Source organism: Talpa occidentalis, unplaced genomic scaffold (assembly GCF_014898055.3).
Source record: "Talpa occidentalis isolate TD23 unplaced genomic scaffold, MPIMG_talOcc4v2.1 talOcc4.8, whole genome shotgun sequence".
In the NCBI taxonomy this organism is placed as follows: domain Eukaryota; kingdom Metazoa; phylum Chordata; class Mammalia; order Eulipotyphla; family Talpidae; genus Talpa; species Talpa occidentalis.
This window is the reverse complement of record NW_023605194.1, coordinates 24,218,432-24,239,128: the sequence shown is the minus strand read 5'-3', so window position 1 is coordinate 24,239,128 and position 20,697 is coordinate 24,218,432. Positions and strand designations below refer to the sequence as shown.

The following is a 20,697-nucleotide window of genomic DNA, read 5'->3' as shown; positions in this document are numbered from 1 at the left end:
AAGCACTGGTACAGTCATGAGAGAATTCACCAGAGCCAGAGTGGGGAGCAGAGCAGGCAGAAGGACCGAAGTACACTGCTGAGGGGAGCAGCGGGTGGCAGGAGAGGTCTGCGCGCCATGTCTGCGCGCCATGTGGGACCCTCCTCTGGTGGCCGGGGAGCAGCCAGGGATCAAACCGGCGCTGCAGAGGCTGCGGGCAGCTTCGCAACCCAGCGCTCAACCGCTGCGCCACCAGGGAAGCCCCGTATTCATATATCTTAAAATTAAGATACACTGGCTTAATAAATGAATATTACCCAGCATCAGAGTATGGCCAAATTCTTGACACAAAATTTCTCAGCCCTGCCCAGAGTCCAATGGGAAGCTGCCATTGCTTCTTATAATGCTGATCTTTATGGATATAGCTGAAAATGACAAGTGACTATTGTAAAAATATAGTGCAACAGCCATATACTGTTTAATGTGATTATTTCCAAGTGAGATGAAATGTGAACAGGTTCTCGGGCGTCCCCTGGTGGTGCAGGCGGTTGAGTGCAGTGCTGTGAAGCTGTCCGCAGCCTCTGCAGCGCTGGTTTGATCCTGGCCGGCCAGCCAGCGAGGGTCCCACGTGGCGTGGCAGACCTCTCCTGTCTCACCTGCTGCTCCCTTCAGCAGTGTATTTCGTCAGTCTGCCTGTTTTGTTCCCCGCTCTGTCTCTGGTGAATCCTCTCACCCTCCCATGAATCTGGCCTGTACCCTGGTTCTTGTATAAATAAATTAATTAAATAAAAAAAGAGAAAGAGCAGTAAATGAAATGTAAAAAAAAAAAAAAAAAAAAAGGTGAACTGGTTCTCAGTAACTCCAAAGCACTATTTGAAACAGAATATAAAATCCTGAAACAGCCATTAATTACAGTCCTCATGTTAACCCTGTGAAGGTCAGGCTGAGTCATTTCATGAAATGTTATATGCATACAATCCAAGAGTAAAAATGCTCACAATTTCAGTGTGAAAACGAGCAAATTGGAGCCTCGGAATGGGGCTCCATTTTAATTTTCCAAGGAAAATTAAACTCCAGTCAAAGCCTAAGGAAGACACAGACAGGGAGCAACTGCTCATGATCAACAGAGAAGGCTGAAGGACATGTGAGCAGTGATGGTTTTGGTTTTAAGTTACTGATCTTCTTATGCAAAAATATACCTTCACTCTATTATTTCAAAACTTTAATGCAACCCTGCTCATGCTTTCTAGGAGCTTATAAGGGAAGCAAAAGAGTAAGGAAATCAGTGTTCAGTATAGAAATAGTGCATGCCACAGACAACATTTTTAGGGAAGCAAACATATTCTCCCACAACCTCTGTCCACTTCAACCCAGAACTCCCAAGTTTCCAGGAATGAGGGATGGGTTCTCCTCAGAGGTATGAGATCACAGGCTCAGACTTGGCAGCTGTTTTGGTTTCCTAGAACAGTGTGGGCAAGGTTGCACAAATCTAAGCTGAACCTTCTCTGGAGACATTTGGAGGGGTTCCTGGCACTCTAGTATTTTGTCTACTCCTCTTTTCCCCTTTTAGTGGCCTTTTAAATCCTGTACAAGCACATTTAAAATTCTAGTGTTTTTCTAAAATCAACACCAGTAGATAACTGAACTAATCACAGTTGAGAGTACAGGCCTGGCTATGAACAATTTTGGTGTTTACAGTTGCATTAAAACTATTTACTAGTATCTAGTTTAAGTTGGATTTAAATATCTTGACCTCTTAACCTCACATCCTTGATCTTGCTGGACAGTAGAAGAGAGAGGGAAGATTTTTAAATTGAAGAGATTTGACTCCAGACTCTGTCAACTATTAGATATGTGAATTTGGTTATACCATTTAACTGATGTGAACTTAATTTTTAATTTCTTCTAATTTCAAAATAGTTGGATTAACCTATCTAATTGGCAAGGAAGTAACAAGAATGAATAAACTGACAATTACAAAGCTCCAGCATTTGTGAACAGTAGAGATTTAATAAAAATCTGTTTGATTAGCCCAAAGGCTTTGTCTTCAGGGTGGCTCACACTTACCCCAACTTAGCTGTTCCTATCCTGAGACTACAGCTTTATAGGGAAGAAACAAGGCACCAAGACTTCTTTAGTAAAAATATTCACACAGGGCCTCCCTGGTGGTGCAGCAGGTTGAGCACAGTGCTGTGAAGCTATCTGCAGCCTCTGCAGCGTGGGTTCAATTCCTGGCCAGCCGAGGAGATTCCCACATGGCGTGGCAGACCTCTCCTGTCACGCCCGCGGTTCCCCTCAGCAGTGTATTTTGGTCATCTGCCGTTCTGCTCCCTTCTGTCTTAGGTGAATCCTTTCACCCTCCTGCGCCTCTGGACCTGTACCCCAGCTCTTGTATAAAAATAAATAAATCTTTAAAAAAAAGTATTCATACAGGGTATGCTCTATCAACTCTACATGGCAAGAGACAGATCCATTCATCTACACTTGCCTCTGCTTCCACTAGGAAGTCTTCTGCTCTTAACTTACATTGCTGGAGACCAAGTCCTGCCATGTTAACTTGTGTGGGTGTGGGCTAGGACTAAATAGGTTAATTGGACCCACTGGGAATGTGATGGCAGACTTCTATAGTTCTGCATGTTTGGCCTATTTCTGGATACAATTACCATATTCTGTATGGTCAACATGTAAAATGGGAACAGCTCAAGAAAGTGAGAAGAGTGAATGAAGAGTCAAAGTAGAGCCAAAAGGGGTCCCTTAGGGGGCCTTTCTGTGAGAAAGCAGAAAGAAACAGAGTAACATATAGGAACAGGGAGGTCATATAGTCTGAATTTTCTGCAGGGCTCCAATTTACCATAATCTTGTGATTTATATTAATAACTGAAAATCATCAAAACCACCATGAAATACCACTTGATACCCACTCAGATGTTATAATCAAAAAGTGCTGATAAGCCTATGGAGAAACTAGACCCTTATACACAAGTTGGTGGGAATGTAAAATGGGTACAGTTGCTTTGGAAAAGAGTCTGGCACTTCTTCACATAATAGTTACCACATGATACAACAATTCTATTCACAGGTAAAATAAAAAACATGTTCACATACAAAAAAATTGTGCATGAATGTTCATAGCAGCATTAGTTACATCAGCCCAAACGTCCATGACTGATGAACGGCTAAATAAAATGTGGGATATCTATACAGTGAAACATTATTTGGCAATAAAAAGAAATGAAGTACTGATATATGTTATAACATGGATGAACCCTGAAAATAATGTGCTCAGTGTAAGCAGTCATAGGTATCACATATTGTATAACTCAACTTATATAAAATGTCTTAAACAGGCAAATCAATAGAGGCAGAGGAAGACTGGAGGTTGTATAGGGCTGGAGTGTTACAGGCAAGTGAGTAGTGGCTACAAAGGGTATGGAGTTTTTTGTTGGAGTGATGAAAATGTTCTAAAATTGTAGTGAGGGTAGTACAAATGTGTGAATACACTAAAAACCATTGAATTGTACACTTTAAATGGTAAACTGCATGGTATGTGAACTATCTTTCCATAAAGTTGTTATAATAAGAAAACTAAAGCACCTGGAAAAGACATTTCAATATTGATGCTGCATCTCCCAGACTCGCCCACCTTCTTTTGAGTCATCAAAACCCTTTGTCATATCATATGGTTCAAAAAATAATGGCTCATAATTAAAAAAGAACAGGACTCAAACAAAGAGCGGTACTTATGTGCTCATACACAGTAGTATTTAAAACAAAAGTTGGGTAAAGAAAAGGAATTACTTTGTACCTTCTACATCTGAAAGAACAATCAAGAGGTCAGTTTTCATTTCCACAGCCAGCCGGGCAGCCAAGCTATCGTTATCTTTAACACTAATAACCTGGAATGCAGGTAAAAAAGTCACAAGAAAGTGATTTAGGCAGTTCAAAAAAGTTCACAGAAGCATTCAGTTGGCTCTGGTTGACAAAACCAATGACCACAAATATGAAGATGACAGCTCTTGCATGCCCCTTCTGTTTGCAAAACACAATGCCTGTTGGCAATCCCTTTCCAAACATGCACCACCTTTCTATCTGTTGACATACACAGCCATGCTGAGAGCACCATCTAAAATCACTACAGCACCTCATCCTGCTGAATGAAACCCCCTGACTTCAGAGAAGCTTATGAAGTCACTGCTCATGATGTCAACTTTTCCCCCAATTTCTCCATCTTGTTTATGCCAAACTTCCGATGTTAGTACAAGCTGCACAGTGTGGTGTTAGTATGTCCAGCATGCTCAACCCTTAGGAATATTTTACCCACATTTACCCCCTGGAGATCACTATTGGGCTCAGCTGGGGGTACAACAGCATCATTTGTGTTGACAATGGGGACGATGTTCATTCGGAGTAGCTCATGAAGTGTTCCATTGAGGTTCCTGCGCTTCTGCTCATCATGGAAATCCAAATTGGTCACCAAAATCTAAAAAGATTAAATAGATGGATGGTAAATGCAGGAGGGAATGATGAACTTCCCAGGAACAGTATACAAAGGATGCTAAATGTAAAGGAATTAAATTGTAGACTTCTGGGATCCCATACAGATTAGAACAGAGCACACATCTTTGCTTATCAAATTCTTTTAGAAATGGCAACAAAGTTAGACTTACTTAGATTTATTTAAGGATGCTTAAGACTTCCCGTAAAAGTACTTTAATCCTTAAAGAAATACCAAATTTCATCCATTTATAAAATTAAGAAAATTAATGTATCTACTTTAGAAGAGTATTGGGGACAGTAATGATCATCTATGATTTTGTAAAATATCTCTGGAGCCTAGCATCTGATTCAGGGTCTGGGATCTCAGGTACTTATATCATAGGAATAAATGAACAAATGGTCCACCATGCTTGGAAAAGTTTACTAGACAAAGTGGAGCAGGGCTGAAGGGTGGCTGTTCTTGATCTGCAGCTGATCACACTGTATTTAACAAAAGCTGTGTCTGAGCACTCTGGATTAAGCTGAGAGGTTTGTGCAGGTGAGTCTTAAGTCACAAATTGAAAGAAAGACCAGACATCAGTTAGTTCAGGGGAGAGAAAGAGCATAAGTTGCTCAGAGGTAGAGAGGAGAGTTGGGTAGGGGGCTGGTAACAGTTCTGCTTCCTGTGTGGATCAGCATATCAGTATCATTGAGCAGGAGAGAAAGCTAAATGGAGATGACAGCAAGAAACTCAATGGTAGCAAACCCTGAAGCTCATGAATAAATGTTTCAGTGAAATCCCACCAGTGTTTAGGGAAGAGAGTCCCTGCTATGTGTGGCAGGCTAATGAAGGAAAGGTTGGACTCAGGTGGTTAAGACAGAAGGTACTGAAATAAAAGTGCGAATGGTTACACCTTGAACCTGGGTCTGGCGATGGTAACTGGGAAAAAAGCCTTAATGATATGTAAAACGCAGGTGATGAAGACAAAATGGTGACATGACTAAGGGAAATAATTCACTCACTCACCAGAGAAAAATGTTATCAAGTATCTCTGAAAGGCCAGACCCTGTACGAGCAGCTGGCTTGAAAAATAAAAAATACTGGTGGTCTGGGGAAGATCGCATGAGGCATATTTCACAAGGGCAGATTATGAAATCCTTTACAGGGAGGTTTAATCCTATAGGAAATAGGCCCAGGTGATAGAACACATAGACTCCAGTTGCAGTGGTGAAAGGTTAATTAAGCATGTGAGTGAATGAGTGTGTGAGTGTGTGAGTGAGTGTGTGTGTGTGTGTGTGTGTGTGTGAGAGAGAGAGAGAGAGAGAGAGAGAGAGAGAGAGAGAGAGAGAGAGAGAGGTGGAGCAGGAGGTGTAAAGGTCCAGCAAAGACATCGGTTACTCAGTTTAACCAAGGGGATGCAGAGACAAGAGCCCTAAGAAAGAAAAACACTAGTGCTTGGAGAGGCCAATCTGTTAAGATGCAAATCAGTTTCATTTCTAGGAAGAAAACATAAGCTCTAAAGTCTTTTAAGTCCTTAAATGACAACTTTCCAAAAGTCATTGATAAAGGTCTTCAAAACAGGATTACTAAAGAAAACAAGGAACCCAAAGACAAGGTACAAAGAACAAAGGTTTCCTGTAGATAAGACGACTGGGGAAGGCGAAGGTGTGAGAGAAAAGGGCCCCTGGACACTTACTGCAAGCTGGGGGAGCAGTGCTCTGCACGGGCACAGTAATGGAAATAAGAGCTGACATGCACTGACTTCTAGTGCTACTTTGCGAAAACGACCCAAATGTCCTCAAAAAACATCATCCCTGGGAATAAAACAAAAGCAGAGCTCCTAGACTTAAATTTTCTTGCCTGCCTCCAGACAAGAAACTTTTGAAAAATTACAGACGTTAAAATTATTACTGGATTGTGGAAGGAGGAGAAAAGCACTGATAATAAAGAGTGACGGAAATGCAGGTTTGCTGTATTTATGCTAATAGAAAACAAAATAAAATTACAGAGAGTGGGGCCCCAGGAATGGGCAGTAGGCGGACAAGTCCATGATTTTGTTTCAGCTCACTCATTCTCGTTACTCTGGCATAATACCAGGGCATCACCATGGACAGTAACTAAGAAAATGATGGAGAACAGAAAAAGCAACAGGAAATGCAAGAGCAAAACCTTTCCAGGATGTCTATAACAACATCACCTGTGAGAAACAACATCTACGTAAATGGGAGAACCAGAGGTGGCAAAGGAGTTTTAGGAAAGTAACAATTTGGAGAATTTGATTTTTTCAGTTGTTTTGCTCAGTTATTTTGTTTCCGTTTGATGTACAGTGTATTGTTAATTTAGAAAAGTCGAAAAAATTCTGGAAATTTAGGTAAAAATATAACGTAGAAAGATTTTAACAACATTCAGAGGGTAACCACTAAAAATTTCTAAGTTCCATGAGGACTAAAATCATGGCTGATTTGTTCACTTCAGCATCCTCAATGTCTAAAAACTCCTTGCTACACCACAGGTGGTCAATAAATATTTCCTTTCTTTTTTTTTAAAGATTTATTTATTTATGCATACAAGAACTAAGGTACAGGCCAGAGGTGTGGGGGGTGAGAGGAGTCACCAGCAACAGAGTGGGGAACAGAACAGGCAGATTGACCGAAATACACTGCTGAGGGGAGCAGCAGGCGAGTCAGGAGAGGTCTGCTGTGCCATGTGGGTTGCTCCCTGGCTGGCCAGGAATCGAACCCGTGCTGCAGAGGCTGAGGACAGCTTCACAGCACTGCGCTCAACCCACTGCACCACTGGGAAGGACGTAAATATTTTCTTAATGAAGGAAAAATCAACTCACCACCAGCATTCCTTTCTCTCTATCTAGATTGTAAAGCAATCAGGTATAAAGATAAGCAAGTCACCTGAATTCAAAGAAGTCACCGAAATAATGACATCTAACTTTTCTGTCTTCAGAAGTCTTAGTACCTGCGGTAGTTTTAAGAGTTATTAGTATAATGAAAATGAGTTAACACTTCTAGAGAATGTACTGTGTACCAGGTATTATATTAAATGCATTTCATATACTTTCTTATTGGGTCTTTTCATAAACTCTAAAATAGGCCTGGATATTTCCTCATTTTTCAGATGAGGAAACTAAAGCAAAAAAAAAAAAAAAGTTAGATTTAAAGACTTTCTCTGGATCTCCCAACTAGCAAGTGGTGAAGCCAAGATTAGCTCCAGAGTTCTGCTCATAATTCCCTTGCTCCATGGGAATCAACCTCACAGTTCCCACAATCCTTTGCAAAGGTCAGCTTCTCACCTGTGCAGCACAGATGCTGTACTGGGTGAACATGGCCTCATATAAGGCCATGAGGCCACTCTGTCCGGCGGCTGCACAGGCTCGTGCTTCTAAGACAGGAATTGCCTGTAATACACCAACAGACAAGGTGTGGTTGGATTGAGGGGACGTCTGAGGAGCTTTGTTCCATGGGGTAGGGGGTGGGGAGGCAGCACTCACCATCTCTTTCAGCTGGTTCTGCCCCGAGTGCAGGGCTTGCCGCACACTCTGTGATAGAAGGATCTCATGGCGCAAGCGTTGTTTGCCAAAAGCCACAGCTCCACTGGTCACCAGCATCATTTCTCGGCCTTGATTCTGCAGCACTGATACCTGACATTGAGGAACAAAAAGACAGAGTCTTTTCCTCTTGCGACAGAGTCAGGTAGCATAAATTAATGAGTGAATCGGATCCCAAATGCTGGTTTATAGGCCAGCACTGGGCTGGCTCTGGAAAAATCAAGGTTATTGGGTAAAAACACAGATTACGAATGCTGCCTTAAAAAAAAGGGGGGTGCCACATAGAAATCAGAAATTTTTAAAAAGGTGATTGTGTGTAACCTGGTTTGGCATCCACTGGCCTTAATGGTGCTTGTAATGTAGAAAGTCAAGTTTTTTTCAAGGAAATAAAGTCCAGAGGCTTCTGGAACTAAGAAATGCAACATAAACTTAGCAGAGGGCTTCTCAGAGTCTAAGGCTTGACCTGGGGATAGGCAGCAGTTTCTGAGGCATGTCTGATCACATGGGTCACTTTTGTCTGACCAGGGACACAAGTGGACTCTGCTCTGCTCTGTCTAGAGCCAGCTGTGGTTCTTGCACAGGTCCCTTCAAAGAATCAAAGACTCAGATGCTAACAGTCAATATTCCTACCTGTCTATTCCTCTGTGATATATGTAGTTCATTACCATAGTCTGTATATCCTGTAAACTGCTTCATTTTGTAAAAAATTCTTTATAATGGGCATGATGTCCATCAAGGGGACACATATGCCTGGCTGTCTTTTTTTTGGTCATATTAGCAGGTATTGATGATCATCACCAAGGTCCATTAATTCAGCTCATCCCACCTTTGGCTAGTGGAAGTCACTTTACCTTGGTTCCCAAGTTCATCTAACATGATCAGATGTTTTGGAAAAACAGCTGGCTCTGCCCAGTAGTACTGCCCTGAACTAGATATCCCTCCCATTTGGTTTACAGGTGTCCCTCGAAGGGTAGCTGGTGACTTATGCAAACCATTAGCAATTTCTCCCTACCATTTCCATCAAGTTTCTCCTCTGCTCAAAATCTTCAATCTGATTCTGAGATTAAACCCAAATTCCTCTGCCTAGCTTCAAAGTCCTAATGGAATGATTGATGTTATTTCCCATCCTTCCCTAGGAAACCACCACCATTGTTTTCAAGTCAGCATGCCAAACTCATCTCTGTCCTTCATCTGGGATCCACTTGGAGAGTCTCCTTTCTCCAGAATCACTGGGTTGCATAGCTCCAGGGGCACCATTCGCACTGCAATCTTTGCAGTGTAGAACAGTTTCCCTCAGTCAATGCAAATCCTACCAGGTGTGAAGGCCCAACCTTAACCCCAGCTCTCCTAGGAAGCCCAGGAAGAACCACAGTTGACTGTCTTATTTCATTTGACTTTCCCATTTCTGGACCTGTCAGTCACTGTCATTCAGGCCCACTCTTTTGGATATTTACTGCCTTGAACAAGTATCCAATCGTTCTGGGAGTTCCAGTTCTAGTTTCCCAAGGGTAGAGATCACAGTTAGTGGCCAGTAAGCCCCTCACAATGTAGTCCTTTGATAAATATTTGCTAAACTGAATTGACATAATGGACTCAATCTAGGAGGCAGATTTGATAATAATTGCTTAGTACATAAAATGTAAGAAGAAAATCACATCAAGTTTCAGAATAGCAGTTTCCTGAGATGTCAATTCCTCAGTAAAGCTGTTTATTAAAAACTGAAAATATAGCTATGCAGTACAGAATGGAGTCACAGCTTAAATGGAAAAAGCTCAAGCTTTATCCCTGGAATGTTTTGGATATCTGGTTTTGGATTCTTGATCAGGGGTTAAAAAACTGCCTGTAGGTCAAAATCTAACCTTGCCTGCTTTTGTAAACAAAGTTTTTTAGAACAAAGCCAGACTCATTCATTTTTACATTGTATATGGTTGCTTTTGGGAAACAATGGAAGAGCTTAGTTGAAATAGAGACCACATGGCCTTCAAAGCCTGAAATAGTACTTATCTGGCCCTTTACAGAAAGAGTTTGCTGATCCCTGCTCTACGAAAAGATAAAAATGGTGGGACTTATGATGTGATGTTAAAAGTTCAAAATTCCTGTGTCCATCTCCAAAGTCAATTTCTGTACTAATAGTCTTTCTTTACTAACAGATGAGGCTAGACTGCTTGCATGGGTTGGGGGGCATAAAATCCCCAATGGAAACTCTGCTTTAAGCTCTTCCAAAGCCAAGATTCTGTGCGTAAACCTCTTGGTTATTCAATCTGGAGACAGAGTGAAGTCTCTGTGTGAATAAAGACAATGGCGGGCTGGTACACAGGACGTGAGATTCCCAATGCCTGCTTATATTTTTCTTACTGCCTTATATCCTTTACTATTAAACTAAAGACTTACATGGGTATTCTCTTTATAGTCTGATGAATCCTTTCAAATATCTGAACTTAGGAAATCTTTGCAATGATAGCTTATTTCAAGATTGGGTTAAATGAAAAGGAAAAAGCCAAGGAAAAATGGGGGGGGGGAAGCTCAATATTCACACTTATCTGGACATTCAAACCTGACTATATAGGAGAGTTGCCTGGGGAACTTTAAAAACACAGATGACTGAGCCCCATCTTAGAGAACTTATTAAAGATACTTCTTAAGGGCCGCCCTGGTGGCGCAGCGGTTGAGCACTGGGTTGCGAAGCTGCCTGCAGCCTCTGCAGCGCCGGTTCGATGCCCAGCTGCTCCCCGGCCACTGGAGGAGGGTCCCACATGGCGCGCAGACCTCTCCTGCCGCCCGCTGCTCCCCTCAGCAGTGTACTTCGGTCCTTCTGCCTGCTCTGCTCCCTACTCTGACTCTGGTGAAATCTCTCACCCTCCTGTGCTTCTGACTGTACCCAGTGCTTGTATAATAAATAAACAACAAACAAACAAATAAATAAATAAATTAAAAAAAAAAGATACTTCTTAAATGGTTGAATGTGAAGTAGGCATCTCATGCCTCTCAGAAAATTCTAATATGTAGTCAGGATTAAGAATCACCCTCATATACAGTTGTTCCTTATCACTAAGAAACCTAAGGAAAGAAAAGCATGAAATCAGCTCTACTGTGACACCTCTCTTTGCTTTCCTTGGGATGCCATCCTCTACTGTCACCTACACTGGAAGCGAGTCTCCAAATTGGGTTAAACCTATAACAATCACATCAAAATCATTTTCATAAACTGGTAAATCTGAAAGAACAGCTTAGAAATCCTATTCTAATTTAGTGCAGCAGAATTTTCCATTTTGGCAATTACCTGCTCAACAATAGAGGCCAGGCGCCCCAGTGCCAGGCCACATTCATCCCCTCGGGTCACAACAGCACTTCCAAGCTTCACCACAATTCTCTTGGCGTGCTTCAGCTCACTGCGGTGGGCAAAAGACTTGCCATGTGCACGGCTGAGGGGTACCGTGATAAAGGGTATGTTGCTCCAGGAACGAACATGTCTGATGGCTGAAGGCTGGACACGATCTGTGAGGCCCAAGAGCAAAGTCAAATGAAAGAAAAGAAATAATGTAATTTCTCATTAAAAAGATGCATGCACATTATTATGCCACCCCAAAATAGCTTTATTATCCTTGACTGAGGAAAACCAATGTTTCAAAAGCCATATTTACCTCATTCTTATTCTAGTATTATGTTGCATTTATAGCCAGCAGACAGTTCACAGGCACATTCAGTTTGTAAAGAGTTTAAATGAAACAATCTTTCATGAACATGTGTTGGCAAAATATATAAAAACTCTTAAATTTTTTCTCATCATTTCATCCAGCAATTCCAAGTTCAGAAATTTATTCTAAGAAACTAACCAAAGATGGAGACAATGAGATGTATCAGAGGACTGCTCATAAGGGTGTTATTTATAAAAGGAAAAATCAGAAGCAGAGAAAATGTCCAACAAGGAGTAGAAAGATTAACATTTTCAGAATTTTTTATGACATAGGAAAATGCTTATGATATGTTACAGTTTCAGTATGTTGTAGTTTCAAATACATATCTAAGTACACAGGAAAAGCAGATTTGTAAAAAAAATGAATCAAAATATTAATATTTTCTTTTTTAATGGGGTTATGGATGCTTTTAATTTTCTTCTTTATTCTTGTCTATATTTTCCAAATTTACACAGTAAAAATGCATTGTTTTCATAATCATAATATGTATGCTTTTAAATAAAGATACCATTAGAAAAGAGAATAAATCTGTTTAGCAACAATGATAAAGTGTATAGTAATTGCTACAAGTAATGAAAATGGTAACTAATCCACCTACAAATTTTCTCCTTGACATGGCAGCATGAATCCTGATGGCTGTAACAATGATAAAAGAAAATGGATAGCTTTCTGAAGAAAAAGGAACATTAAGATTCAGATACTGTCTCTTCATTCTTTTTTCTGTCCCAAAGCAAGCCTTCTAGATTTGTTTTTATTACAATGCAAAGATTTCTGAGGAGGCCCCCTCCCAATATATCAGCATGAAGCCAAAAGTCAAGCAGCAAGAGCTGACTATCAGGTACTGCACCTCTTCACCACTTCTCATGGGCCCAACTCCTGCTGGCAGCCTGCAAGTTCCCCATCCACCCTTTCTCTCACAAGCGAACAGTTCCCCAAGCTATAGCCAGGCACACTGCCACCAATCAAAATACTGCTTTCCCAGACTTTCTTGCTCAGCAAGATATGGCCATGTGTTCTAGTTAGAGGAGATACATGTAAAAATGCTATGTGGGATTCTAGGAATTTCTATACAAAGAAAACATGCTTCCTTCTTTCTTAATATACCCTGCTCTTTGGAACATGGGCATGAAGGCTGGAGTTCAAAGATCATTTCAGTCTACAAGAAAGCACATTAAGAACTGTGAAGCAACAAGAAATAACGTGCATGGATGCCTGATGATTTCCCATAGCTACTCCAGAAGCCCTAGACTGTCTCCCTCCTTTCAGGAACACCAGGCTTCTTTAAGGAGAAAGAGAGAAAAAGTAGATTTTTATTCTGTCTGAGCCATTATTATTTTGGGTTTCTGGTACATGCACCTGATCTAACTGCAAGTGATACAGCAGAATGAGCACATGGGCAGGAAGCAAGCTGGGCAGGAGAGAAGCTGACTGTGGACCTCAGTTGTTGGTGGGTAATCTCACAGCAAATGGACCTTTGCTTGATGGACTATGTGATCACAAAAAGTGACACAACTGGGGAATGGAGGCTTTCAGCAGGCTAAACTTTAGATCTTTCCTCTCCAAAGAGATCTCTATGTATCATTACATGAAATGAATAAACATTTGAACGAACTAAAGTAATCATTCCACACCTTTTGTGGAAAGTCCTTTTGGACTTTCTATAAATGCACTATAGCAATACAGCTTTCTCCACTCAAATCAACTCCTTTTATATTATAAACAGATTTCTCACAATTTCTCTAGGCCCATTGCCTTTATCTCCTAACCCCTAGCCACTAACTCCCTTTTCTAACTATAATCAAGCTTTCCTCTTTTTCTCTACAATGTAACAATGGTGGGTAAAGCAGGGAGAATCTTCTCAAGGACCAGAGGATATGTATGTTCTCCACCCTCTCTGTCTCCTTCACATACAAATATTAGAAAGAACACTCTCAATGAAGTAGCAAAGAGTCCTTTCTCCCCTTTTAAAACCACCCTTTTTTTTTTTTAAGTGACTGCCTTTCAGGTTTGTGGAGCTATAAGAAAGAAGACAGGGTCTTTTTTCACAACAGTCTTGCAGTCCAGTTTCTGGCACCAAGCTACTCAGGAAGCCCATCATCCAGGACAGAACTGGTGCTTGGCATCCTTGCTAGAGCCACAAGGGAGTTATCCTTCCTGCTGGGGACTAAAGAACTGGTTTGCTTTGTTTTGTAGAAAACTCTTTCTTCATCAGATTATCAATATAGGTGTGCTGGCTCAGTCTTCAGGAATTTTAATCTGTCTCTGTGTGTGTGTGTGTATTCTTAAATCTAAGTTTAAAAATTGAATACATAACTGTCTGGTCTTGCTGATCTGAGAGAGGGGTGATAGTGGGAGAGGTCCTTTGGGACTTGGACTTGGGATTATCAGTGGTTGTCTGCAGAGCTCAGAGCTAAATATCACTTTGACACAGGTCTGGACTGGCCTGCTGGCCATTATTGTCTCCTGTCCAAAATAGGAGTTGTCCTGCCCCGGAAGCTTGCTGAGCAAGGGTGGGACATTCCAGATGGGCACCTAGGACACAGGTGGTGGCAGTCATGCCAGTCTAGGTAACCAAATGGAAGAAACCAATCAGAATCCAGCAAACAAGGTTAGCATGAATGAGACACCTGACACAAGTATGTATCAGCAGAGGATGGCATGGCTAGGTGCCAGCCATGGCATTCTAGTTACAACTGGGTCACGACAAATCCAGTGGGTTCAAGCACCAAGGAGAGCTCCATGGGATCTAGGGCTTTCTGTGATTCCTGTTCAACAATGCTTTTACATTCCCAAACTGACCTTACCTTTCTGGGGAGTATTTTTGTGTTCTACAGTTTGTTATGCTTTTTTAGGGTCCATACTAATGTCTGAGAAGGTTTTAATTAGTTAGGAAAAATCCAAGGCTTATGAATGAGTACTCTATACCCATTATCTAAGAGACTTACATGTACTAAATCCCTAAAAAAAGTCATTTCCTCCTGGTCAGCATGAAGGAATACTGAGGTGTATAAGTATGTACAAGTGTTGGAGGAGTGGTGGGGGAATGTCTGTCCATGTTCCTCAGAAGTGGCATGAATCATATTCCAAAGAAGAAACCCTTCTCCTGTTCAGCGGCAGAGTCCCTATGCTCACCAATCAATGAGGCTGTGGGTCTGAACTAGAAGAGACCTGACATGATTTCTATCTCCCAACCTGGCCTTCCTCTTCTTTCTGTGTTTGTGGTCTATATGCTTTCTCATTTGCCTTATTTCTTTTCGGCTTTCTGCTTATCATGGTCAGTGAACAAGGACTCCAGATTCCAGAAAAATCAGAATGCAAAAATCAAACCTGCTAGGGAAAAGATCAGAAAGTGCCTCCTTCTGTGAGTGAAGATAATGAGAATAGTATGAACAATGATACTGATGTGAAAATTTACTATGTACCAGGAGTTATGCTAATATTCATAACCTTACACAGATATAGAGTGGCTGTAAAAGGACAAGTGTAGGCTCTGGAACCAGACTTCCTGTGTTGTAATCTCAACCCTTTTGATTACTTGCTGTTACCTTACTTATCTCATAAAGTTGTGGCAGATAATAGCAGCTAATGCGTGAACAGGGATTGGCATAAAATAAATATGCAGTAAATATTAGCATATATTATGAAAGTGTTAGCTACTGCTATCATTAATATACTGAATTCCCATTACCTCATGTGTAAAGTTAACACCTTATTATTAACTTAATTTTGTAAAACGGAAACTCAAGCCCAGAGAAGTTAAGCAAATTGTCAACATTATTAGACTGCAAAAATGGCCACAATACTTTTATTTTTTTAATTTATTTTTTAAAGATTTATTTTTATTTATTTATGCATACAAGAACTGGGGTGTAGGCCAGAGTTGGTGGGTGAGAGGATTCACCAGAGACAGAATGGGGAGCAGAACAGGCAGATCTACTGAAAAACACTGCTGAGGGGAGCAGCGGGCGAGACAGGAGAGTTCTGCCCCATCATGTGGGTTAGCTCCCTGGCTGGGGATCGAGAACGCTATGCTGCAGTGGCTGGCCACAGCTTGAAGAACGGAGACTTAACCCCTTGCACCACTAGGGAGGTTCCACAATACTTTTAAGTTTCCATCAACAGGTGGAGTTTACTTTTCTATTTCTTGAATCTGGGCTGACACTGTGACTTGCTTTGACCAATACAATGTAGCAGATGGAACACTATAAATTCTAACCCTGCAAAAATCATGTGAAGAAGTCAGGGATAGCCTTCTGGAGGAGAGACCATGTGAAATTGAGATGCTCTATCATCCCAGATGAGTCTCGCTGCCCTATCCCCTCAACAAGTTGTTCTAAACCTGAGTGAGAGCTGACATACATACAGACACAGAACCACAGTGCAGGTGAGCCAGGTCCAAAGACTTGGGATCTAATCCACAAATGTCACTAAATTGGTAGCACAGCTAGTTTTCAAACCCAAGGAGCCTAGTTCCAGACTCTGAACTTTTATACTTTTTATTACATGAATGGGAAATAGAGATTTTTCTGGGTAATGATAAGCTGGACTAGTAGATAAGCAAAATATCTTGTGGCAAAGTTTAGAAATAGACTACTGATAAGATTTAGGTGGTATCAAGGAGATAGTGAACTCTGTATGTCATAAATGGTCTTTTAGCAAAGGATGCTGACAGCATGGATGAACCCCATCGACATGTTAGTGAAAAAAAGATGCAAGATTAGAAACTAGGAGAGTGATTTTTCTTACTATGGGTAGGAGAGCTACTGATCAAAAGGGAACATGAGGTAGGAGGTACTTTCTACAGTTTGATAATGTTCTGTTTCTTCATGTGTTTTAATTACATGACTGTGTTTACTTTGTGGGGGTGTGGAGGAATGGAGTTGGAATCACCAGGCATAATAGGCAAAAAAAGGGAACCATGATCTAAACCTCACATTATATACACAAATTAACTCAAAATGGTTAGTGGATGTAAGTGCAAAGCCATTAAATTTTCTGAAAAAAGAACAAGAGAAAACCTTCAGGATTTAAGGCTATACAATTAATTTTCAGATTTGACCCCAAAGTACAATCCATGAAAGGAAAATTTGATAAACTGGTTTTAATAAAAAGAAAAAAAAAAACAACCGAAACTTTCCTCCGTGAAAAACTGTTAGGAGAATGAAATGACAAGCTATCAGTTGAGAGGGAAAAACTACTTTCAAACCACAAATCTGACCAACGATTAGCATCTAGACAACATACAATCTAATTAAAAATGAGCGAAAGACATTTCACCAAAGAGAACATACATGTGGGAACTAAATACATGAAAAGATGCAACATTAGTCATTAGGGAAAAGCAAGTTAAAAACCACATGAGAGATGTCATTATACACCTATCAGAATGGTGATAATCAAAAGGTGTGAGAACATCAAATGCTGGTGAAGATAAAGACTTATACGCTGCTGGTGTGAATGTAAAATGGAACAGCCACTCTGCCAAAACAGTTTGATAGCTTCTTATGAAACTAACTAAATAAAATTGAACTCTTGGACATTTATCCTAGAGAAGTGAAAACTATATTCACTCAAAAAAGGGAAACAACCAGATGTGTTTACACATAGTATTCAGTAATAAAAAGGAACCAAATGACATATACATCACAACATGAACGAAACTCCAGACAATTATGTTGAGTAAAAAAAGCTATCCCAGATGGCTACATACTATAGTATTTCATTTATATGGCATTCTTGAAATGACAAAATTATAAAAATGGAAAACAGATTTGGGCTTGCCAGGGGTTAGGAATGGGAATGATGGGATGGCCATAAAAGTGGACCTTGAAGAATTGTAGTGATGGAAATGTTCTTATCTTGACTGTATCAATATTAGTATCCTCGTCGACATATTGGGAGAACTGATGTGTAAGGGAGTTATCTTACTAGTTTTAATAACTACAAGTGAATCTATAATTATTTCAAAATTAAAAACTTAATTTTGAAAACGTAATGAACAAAAGAAGCCTGTAAAAAATGGGGGGGGGGGGTGGGGGCAAGCAGAGGCAGGTAATGAAGATAGGTAACTTTAAGTATGTAAAAAATTTTTGAGTTCATTATTTACTTGACATACAAAAAGTTGTATAAAATTAATGTCTATAACTTCATGAGTTTGGAGATAAGCATACACCCATGACACCATTACTACAATCTGTAACATGTTTCTACACCTCCAAGTTTTACTTTATTGCTACATAGAAACACTTAAAACAATTTACCAGTAGGCTGCGTCCTTGCTTACTGTCTTTGGCTAATTCCACCAAATTACATTTTTTTTTTAATACACTTGAAAGTTTCCTATGGTACATACGAGATCTGGAAAGAGTTGTGGACTGGACCCAGGGCAAGAGATGCTGGTGGACGGGCTGGAACCCAGAGCGGCAGACTTGACTCAACATTCTTTGATGATCTGATCACTGAGCAGTGTCTGCAGACTGCATTAAAAAAGATGAGAAATATGAGATATTTCATTTTCCTTTACTTCCCTGTTCTGAGTATCCGAATTTGTCTCTGGCTCAAATTTTCACCTTCTCTATATATAGAAAAGAAAGAACAAATGACTCCTTTCCAGGCCTTACCTTCCGCCCTGCCTTTCTTAGGACCACCTTAGTTTTTATGAAAACAAATGGCAATTAAAGATTATAAATGTTTTGAATGACAAAAAAAAATCATTAAGGTACAATGTTTATGTACTGATGAATCTTCATAATTCCTATACCACAGGAATCTCTAATAGACTAGTAACAGATCCAATGTCCAATAAACAGCCATCTTCACCTCTGGTTAGCGTCTCCCAAAAGAACTATGAAAACCACATATGTGAACTGCCAGCTCAATCCTGTTGACACAGAAAAGGGAGGAAAGGCCGGAGACTGCTGCCATGTCTTTCTTCTTGCTGCCCACAGGAATCTAAAACACACTTTTGCATCCCTAGGAGGGAATGCAATGTCTGCATGTGGCATTTTTAAAAAAAATTTATTTTTATATTCCCCATACAATTGCAACCCCCTTATTTTGACCCCAATTCCTTCTTTCCCCGCCCCCCAACCCCCATAGTGTGTCTCTGGGTCATAGTTGTTTGTTGATTTTCTTGCATGTGGCATCACCCTGAAGCATACAAGCCCCTGGTCCGCATTTGCTGCTAACATAAATTCCTTTAGTAACTGTTGCTAAACAATTAGTCATATGTGAATTCTCCAAAATGCCTATGTAAGAGCCAAAAGGGTAAAATCATCAAACATTAACATTGAAATTCTAGTTCTATCTCTTTTGTGACACCTTTCCCAGCAACTCTAGCATTTGAAGTTGGACATCATCCTGTAGGATTATGTAGGATGTATGATGTCCAACTTTGAATGCTACAGTTAGCTTTTAGCCAGTTCATATGTTATAGCTGCTTTCCCCACCTGGGAAACTTCCCACTGACAGTAGGGTAAACAGGACAGAGATGAATTTTTGGAGTTGGACAGATTTGTGTTTGAGCTCTGCACTTGCTAGCTGTGTATGTTTTGGAGGGTTACTTATTTAATCTTTGCAAGCCTCAGTTACCTCATTCATAAATCAGGGACAATAACAATAAGGAACTCATGGGATTATTGTGAGAATTAAATGATGTCTTCACCTTTCAGGATCTGTCACAGGATACATTTTCCAGATGGATATAATCACAAGTTATTGACCATTTATCCCTCTCTTACCTAAGAGCAACTGAAAGTTCTGAATGTTTATGGTCACTAAGTCATTAGTTTAAAAACTGACCTAGAAATCAAGCCTCCTGACTCCTATCCTGTATCACACCACCTCTGACTGCCCCCTCTCTCACTGCAATGGAGAGCTCACTCGGCCAGAGTTTATTAGCCCTCAAAAGGCAGGCAGCTGATTCCAGGGAGCAAAGGGTGTATGTCTGTCTCTGTGTCTAGACTCAGAGTCCTCTGCTGAAAAAAGCTTCCACCTTTTGACCCCGGATGTTTCTCAAGTACCTCTTTCACACATTCTAAACAGAACCCTTATCTTACTAACGTGATCAGAGAACTGAACTTTAGTCATAACCAATTTCACCCAGAGACGTGGGCTTGGATATGATGATAAATCTATCGTGTCAGAGCAGAGCAAAAAGATGGGGGGCAGGGGAGGGGGTGGATGGGAGAATGTGGGAGCACCCTCAAGTGCCAGGAAGGAACTATTCACCGACTGTACGTCTTCCTGCGAAAGGCGCTCTCGAGCTAGTCTCCTCCAGGGGAGGGGAGAGGAGGGAGGGGAGCTTGGTTTTGCAGAGAATCACGAAAGCCCCTAAACACACAGGCCCCTCGGGGTTTTCAGCGTGTGGCCGATTACAAGCCAGGACAAAGCACCATCACCGCTGCAGGTGCACTGGAAGCTGGTTCTGGTCTCCCCGGCTCGGAGACGGGGCCTGGGGGTGGGGTGGGGTCACTGGGTCTTCAAGCTTTGACCACTTCCTCCATTTGAGGGTACCCCAGATGGGCAGGGAGGTGGGGTGTACCGAGCCCCGGAGTCACTGGGCCTCCGCACGCGAGCATATGGGACCGAGCCGGGTCGTGCCGCGCGCCTCGGACAAGCCCCGTCTGTCCTCGCCGCCCCCCGCCCGCACCCAGGCCCCTCGCGGCCCGACCCCACCCGCCCGGGCCGACCCCGCGGCCACCGGCTGCCGCGCGCGCGCCCTCCCGCCGCCGCCCGGCGCCCCCCGAGTCCCCGCAGGGGCGCCGCGCCCCGCCGTCCCGCCGTCCCGCCCGCCCCTCGGGCTCGGCCGCGCGCCGCGTACCTGCCTCCCCGCCGCCGCCCGGCCCCGCGCCCGGCCCGCACTCCAGGCCGGGATGCTTTCCGGCGCCCGCTCGCTCCCGTTTGCCTTCCGTCCACGTCCCGCAAGATGACGTTACGTCAGCGGCGCTGGAGCAAGCCCAGGCCTCGGGCCCTCCGCCGCTGACGTA

At 41.8% G+C, this 20,697-nt stretch overlaps 1 protein-coding gene across 1 annotated transcript in view; it reads right to left on the bottom strand.

Annotated features, from left to right (window-relative positions):
- Positions 1 to 20,697, bottom strand: part of ALDH18A1 (aldehyde dehydrogenase 18 family member A1) — a 41,788-nt gene extending 21,091 nt beyond the window's left edge. The window contains 7 exon segments of the mRNA XM_037497647.2: positions 3,785 to 3,875; positions 4,307 to 4,459; positions 7,761 to 7,865; positions 7,959 to 8,108; positions 11,296 to 11,510; positions 18,063 to 18,186; positions 20,532 to 20,697. Of these exon segments, the coding sequence (XP_037353544.1) occupies positions 3,785 to 3,875; positions 4,307 to 4,459; positions 7,761 to 7,865; positions 7,959 to 8,108; positions 11,296 to 11,510; positions 18,063 to 18,150 (802 nt within the window). The 5' untranslated portion in view covers positions 18,151 to 18,186; positions 20,532 to 20,697.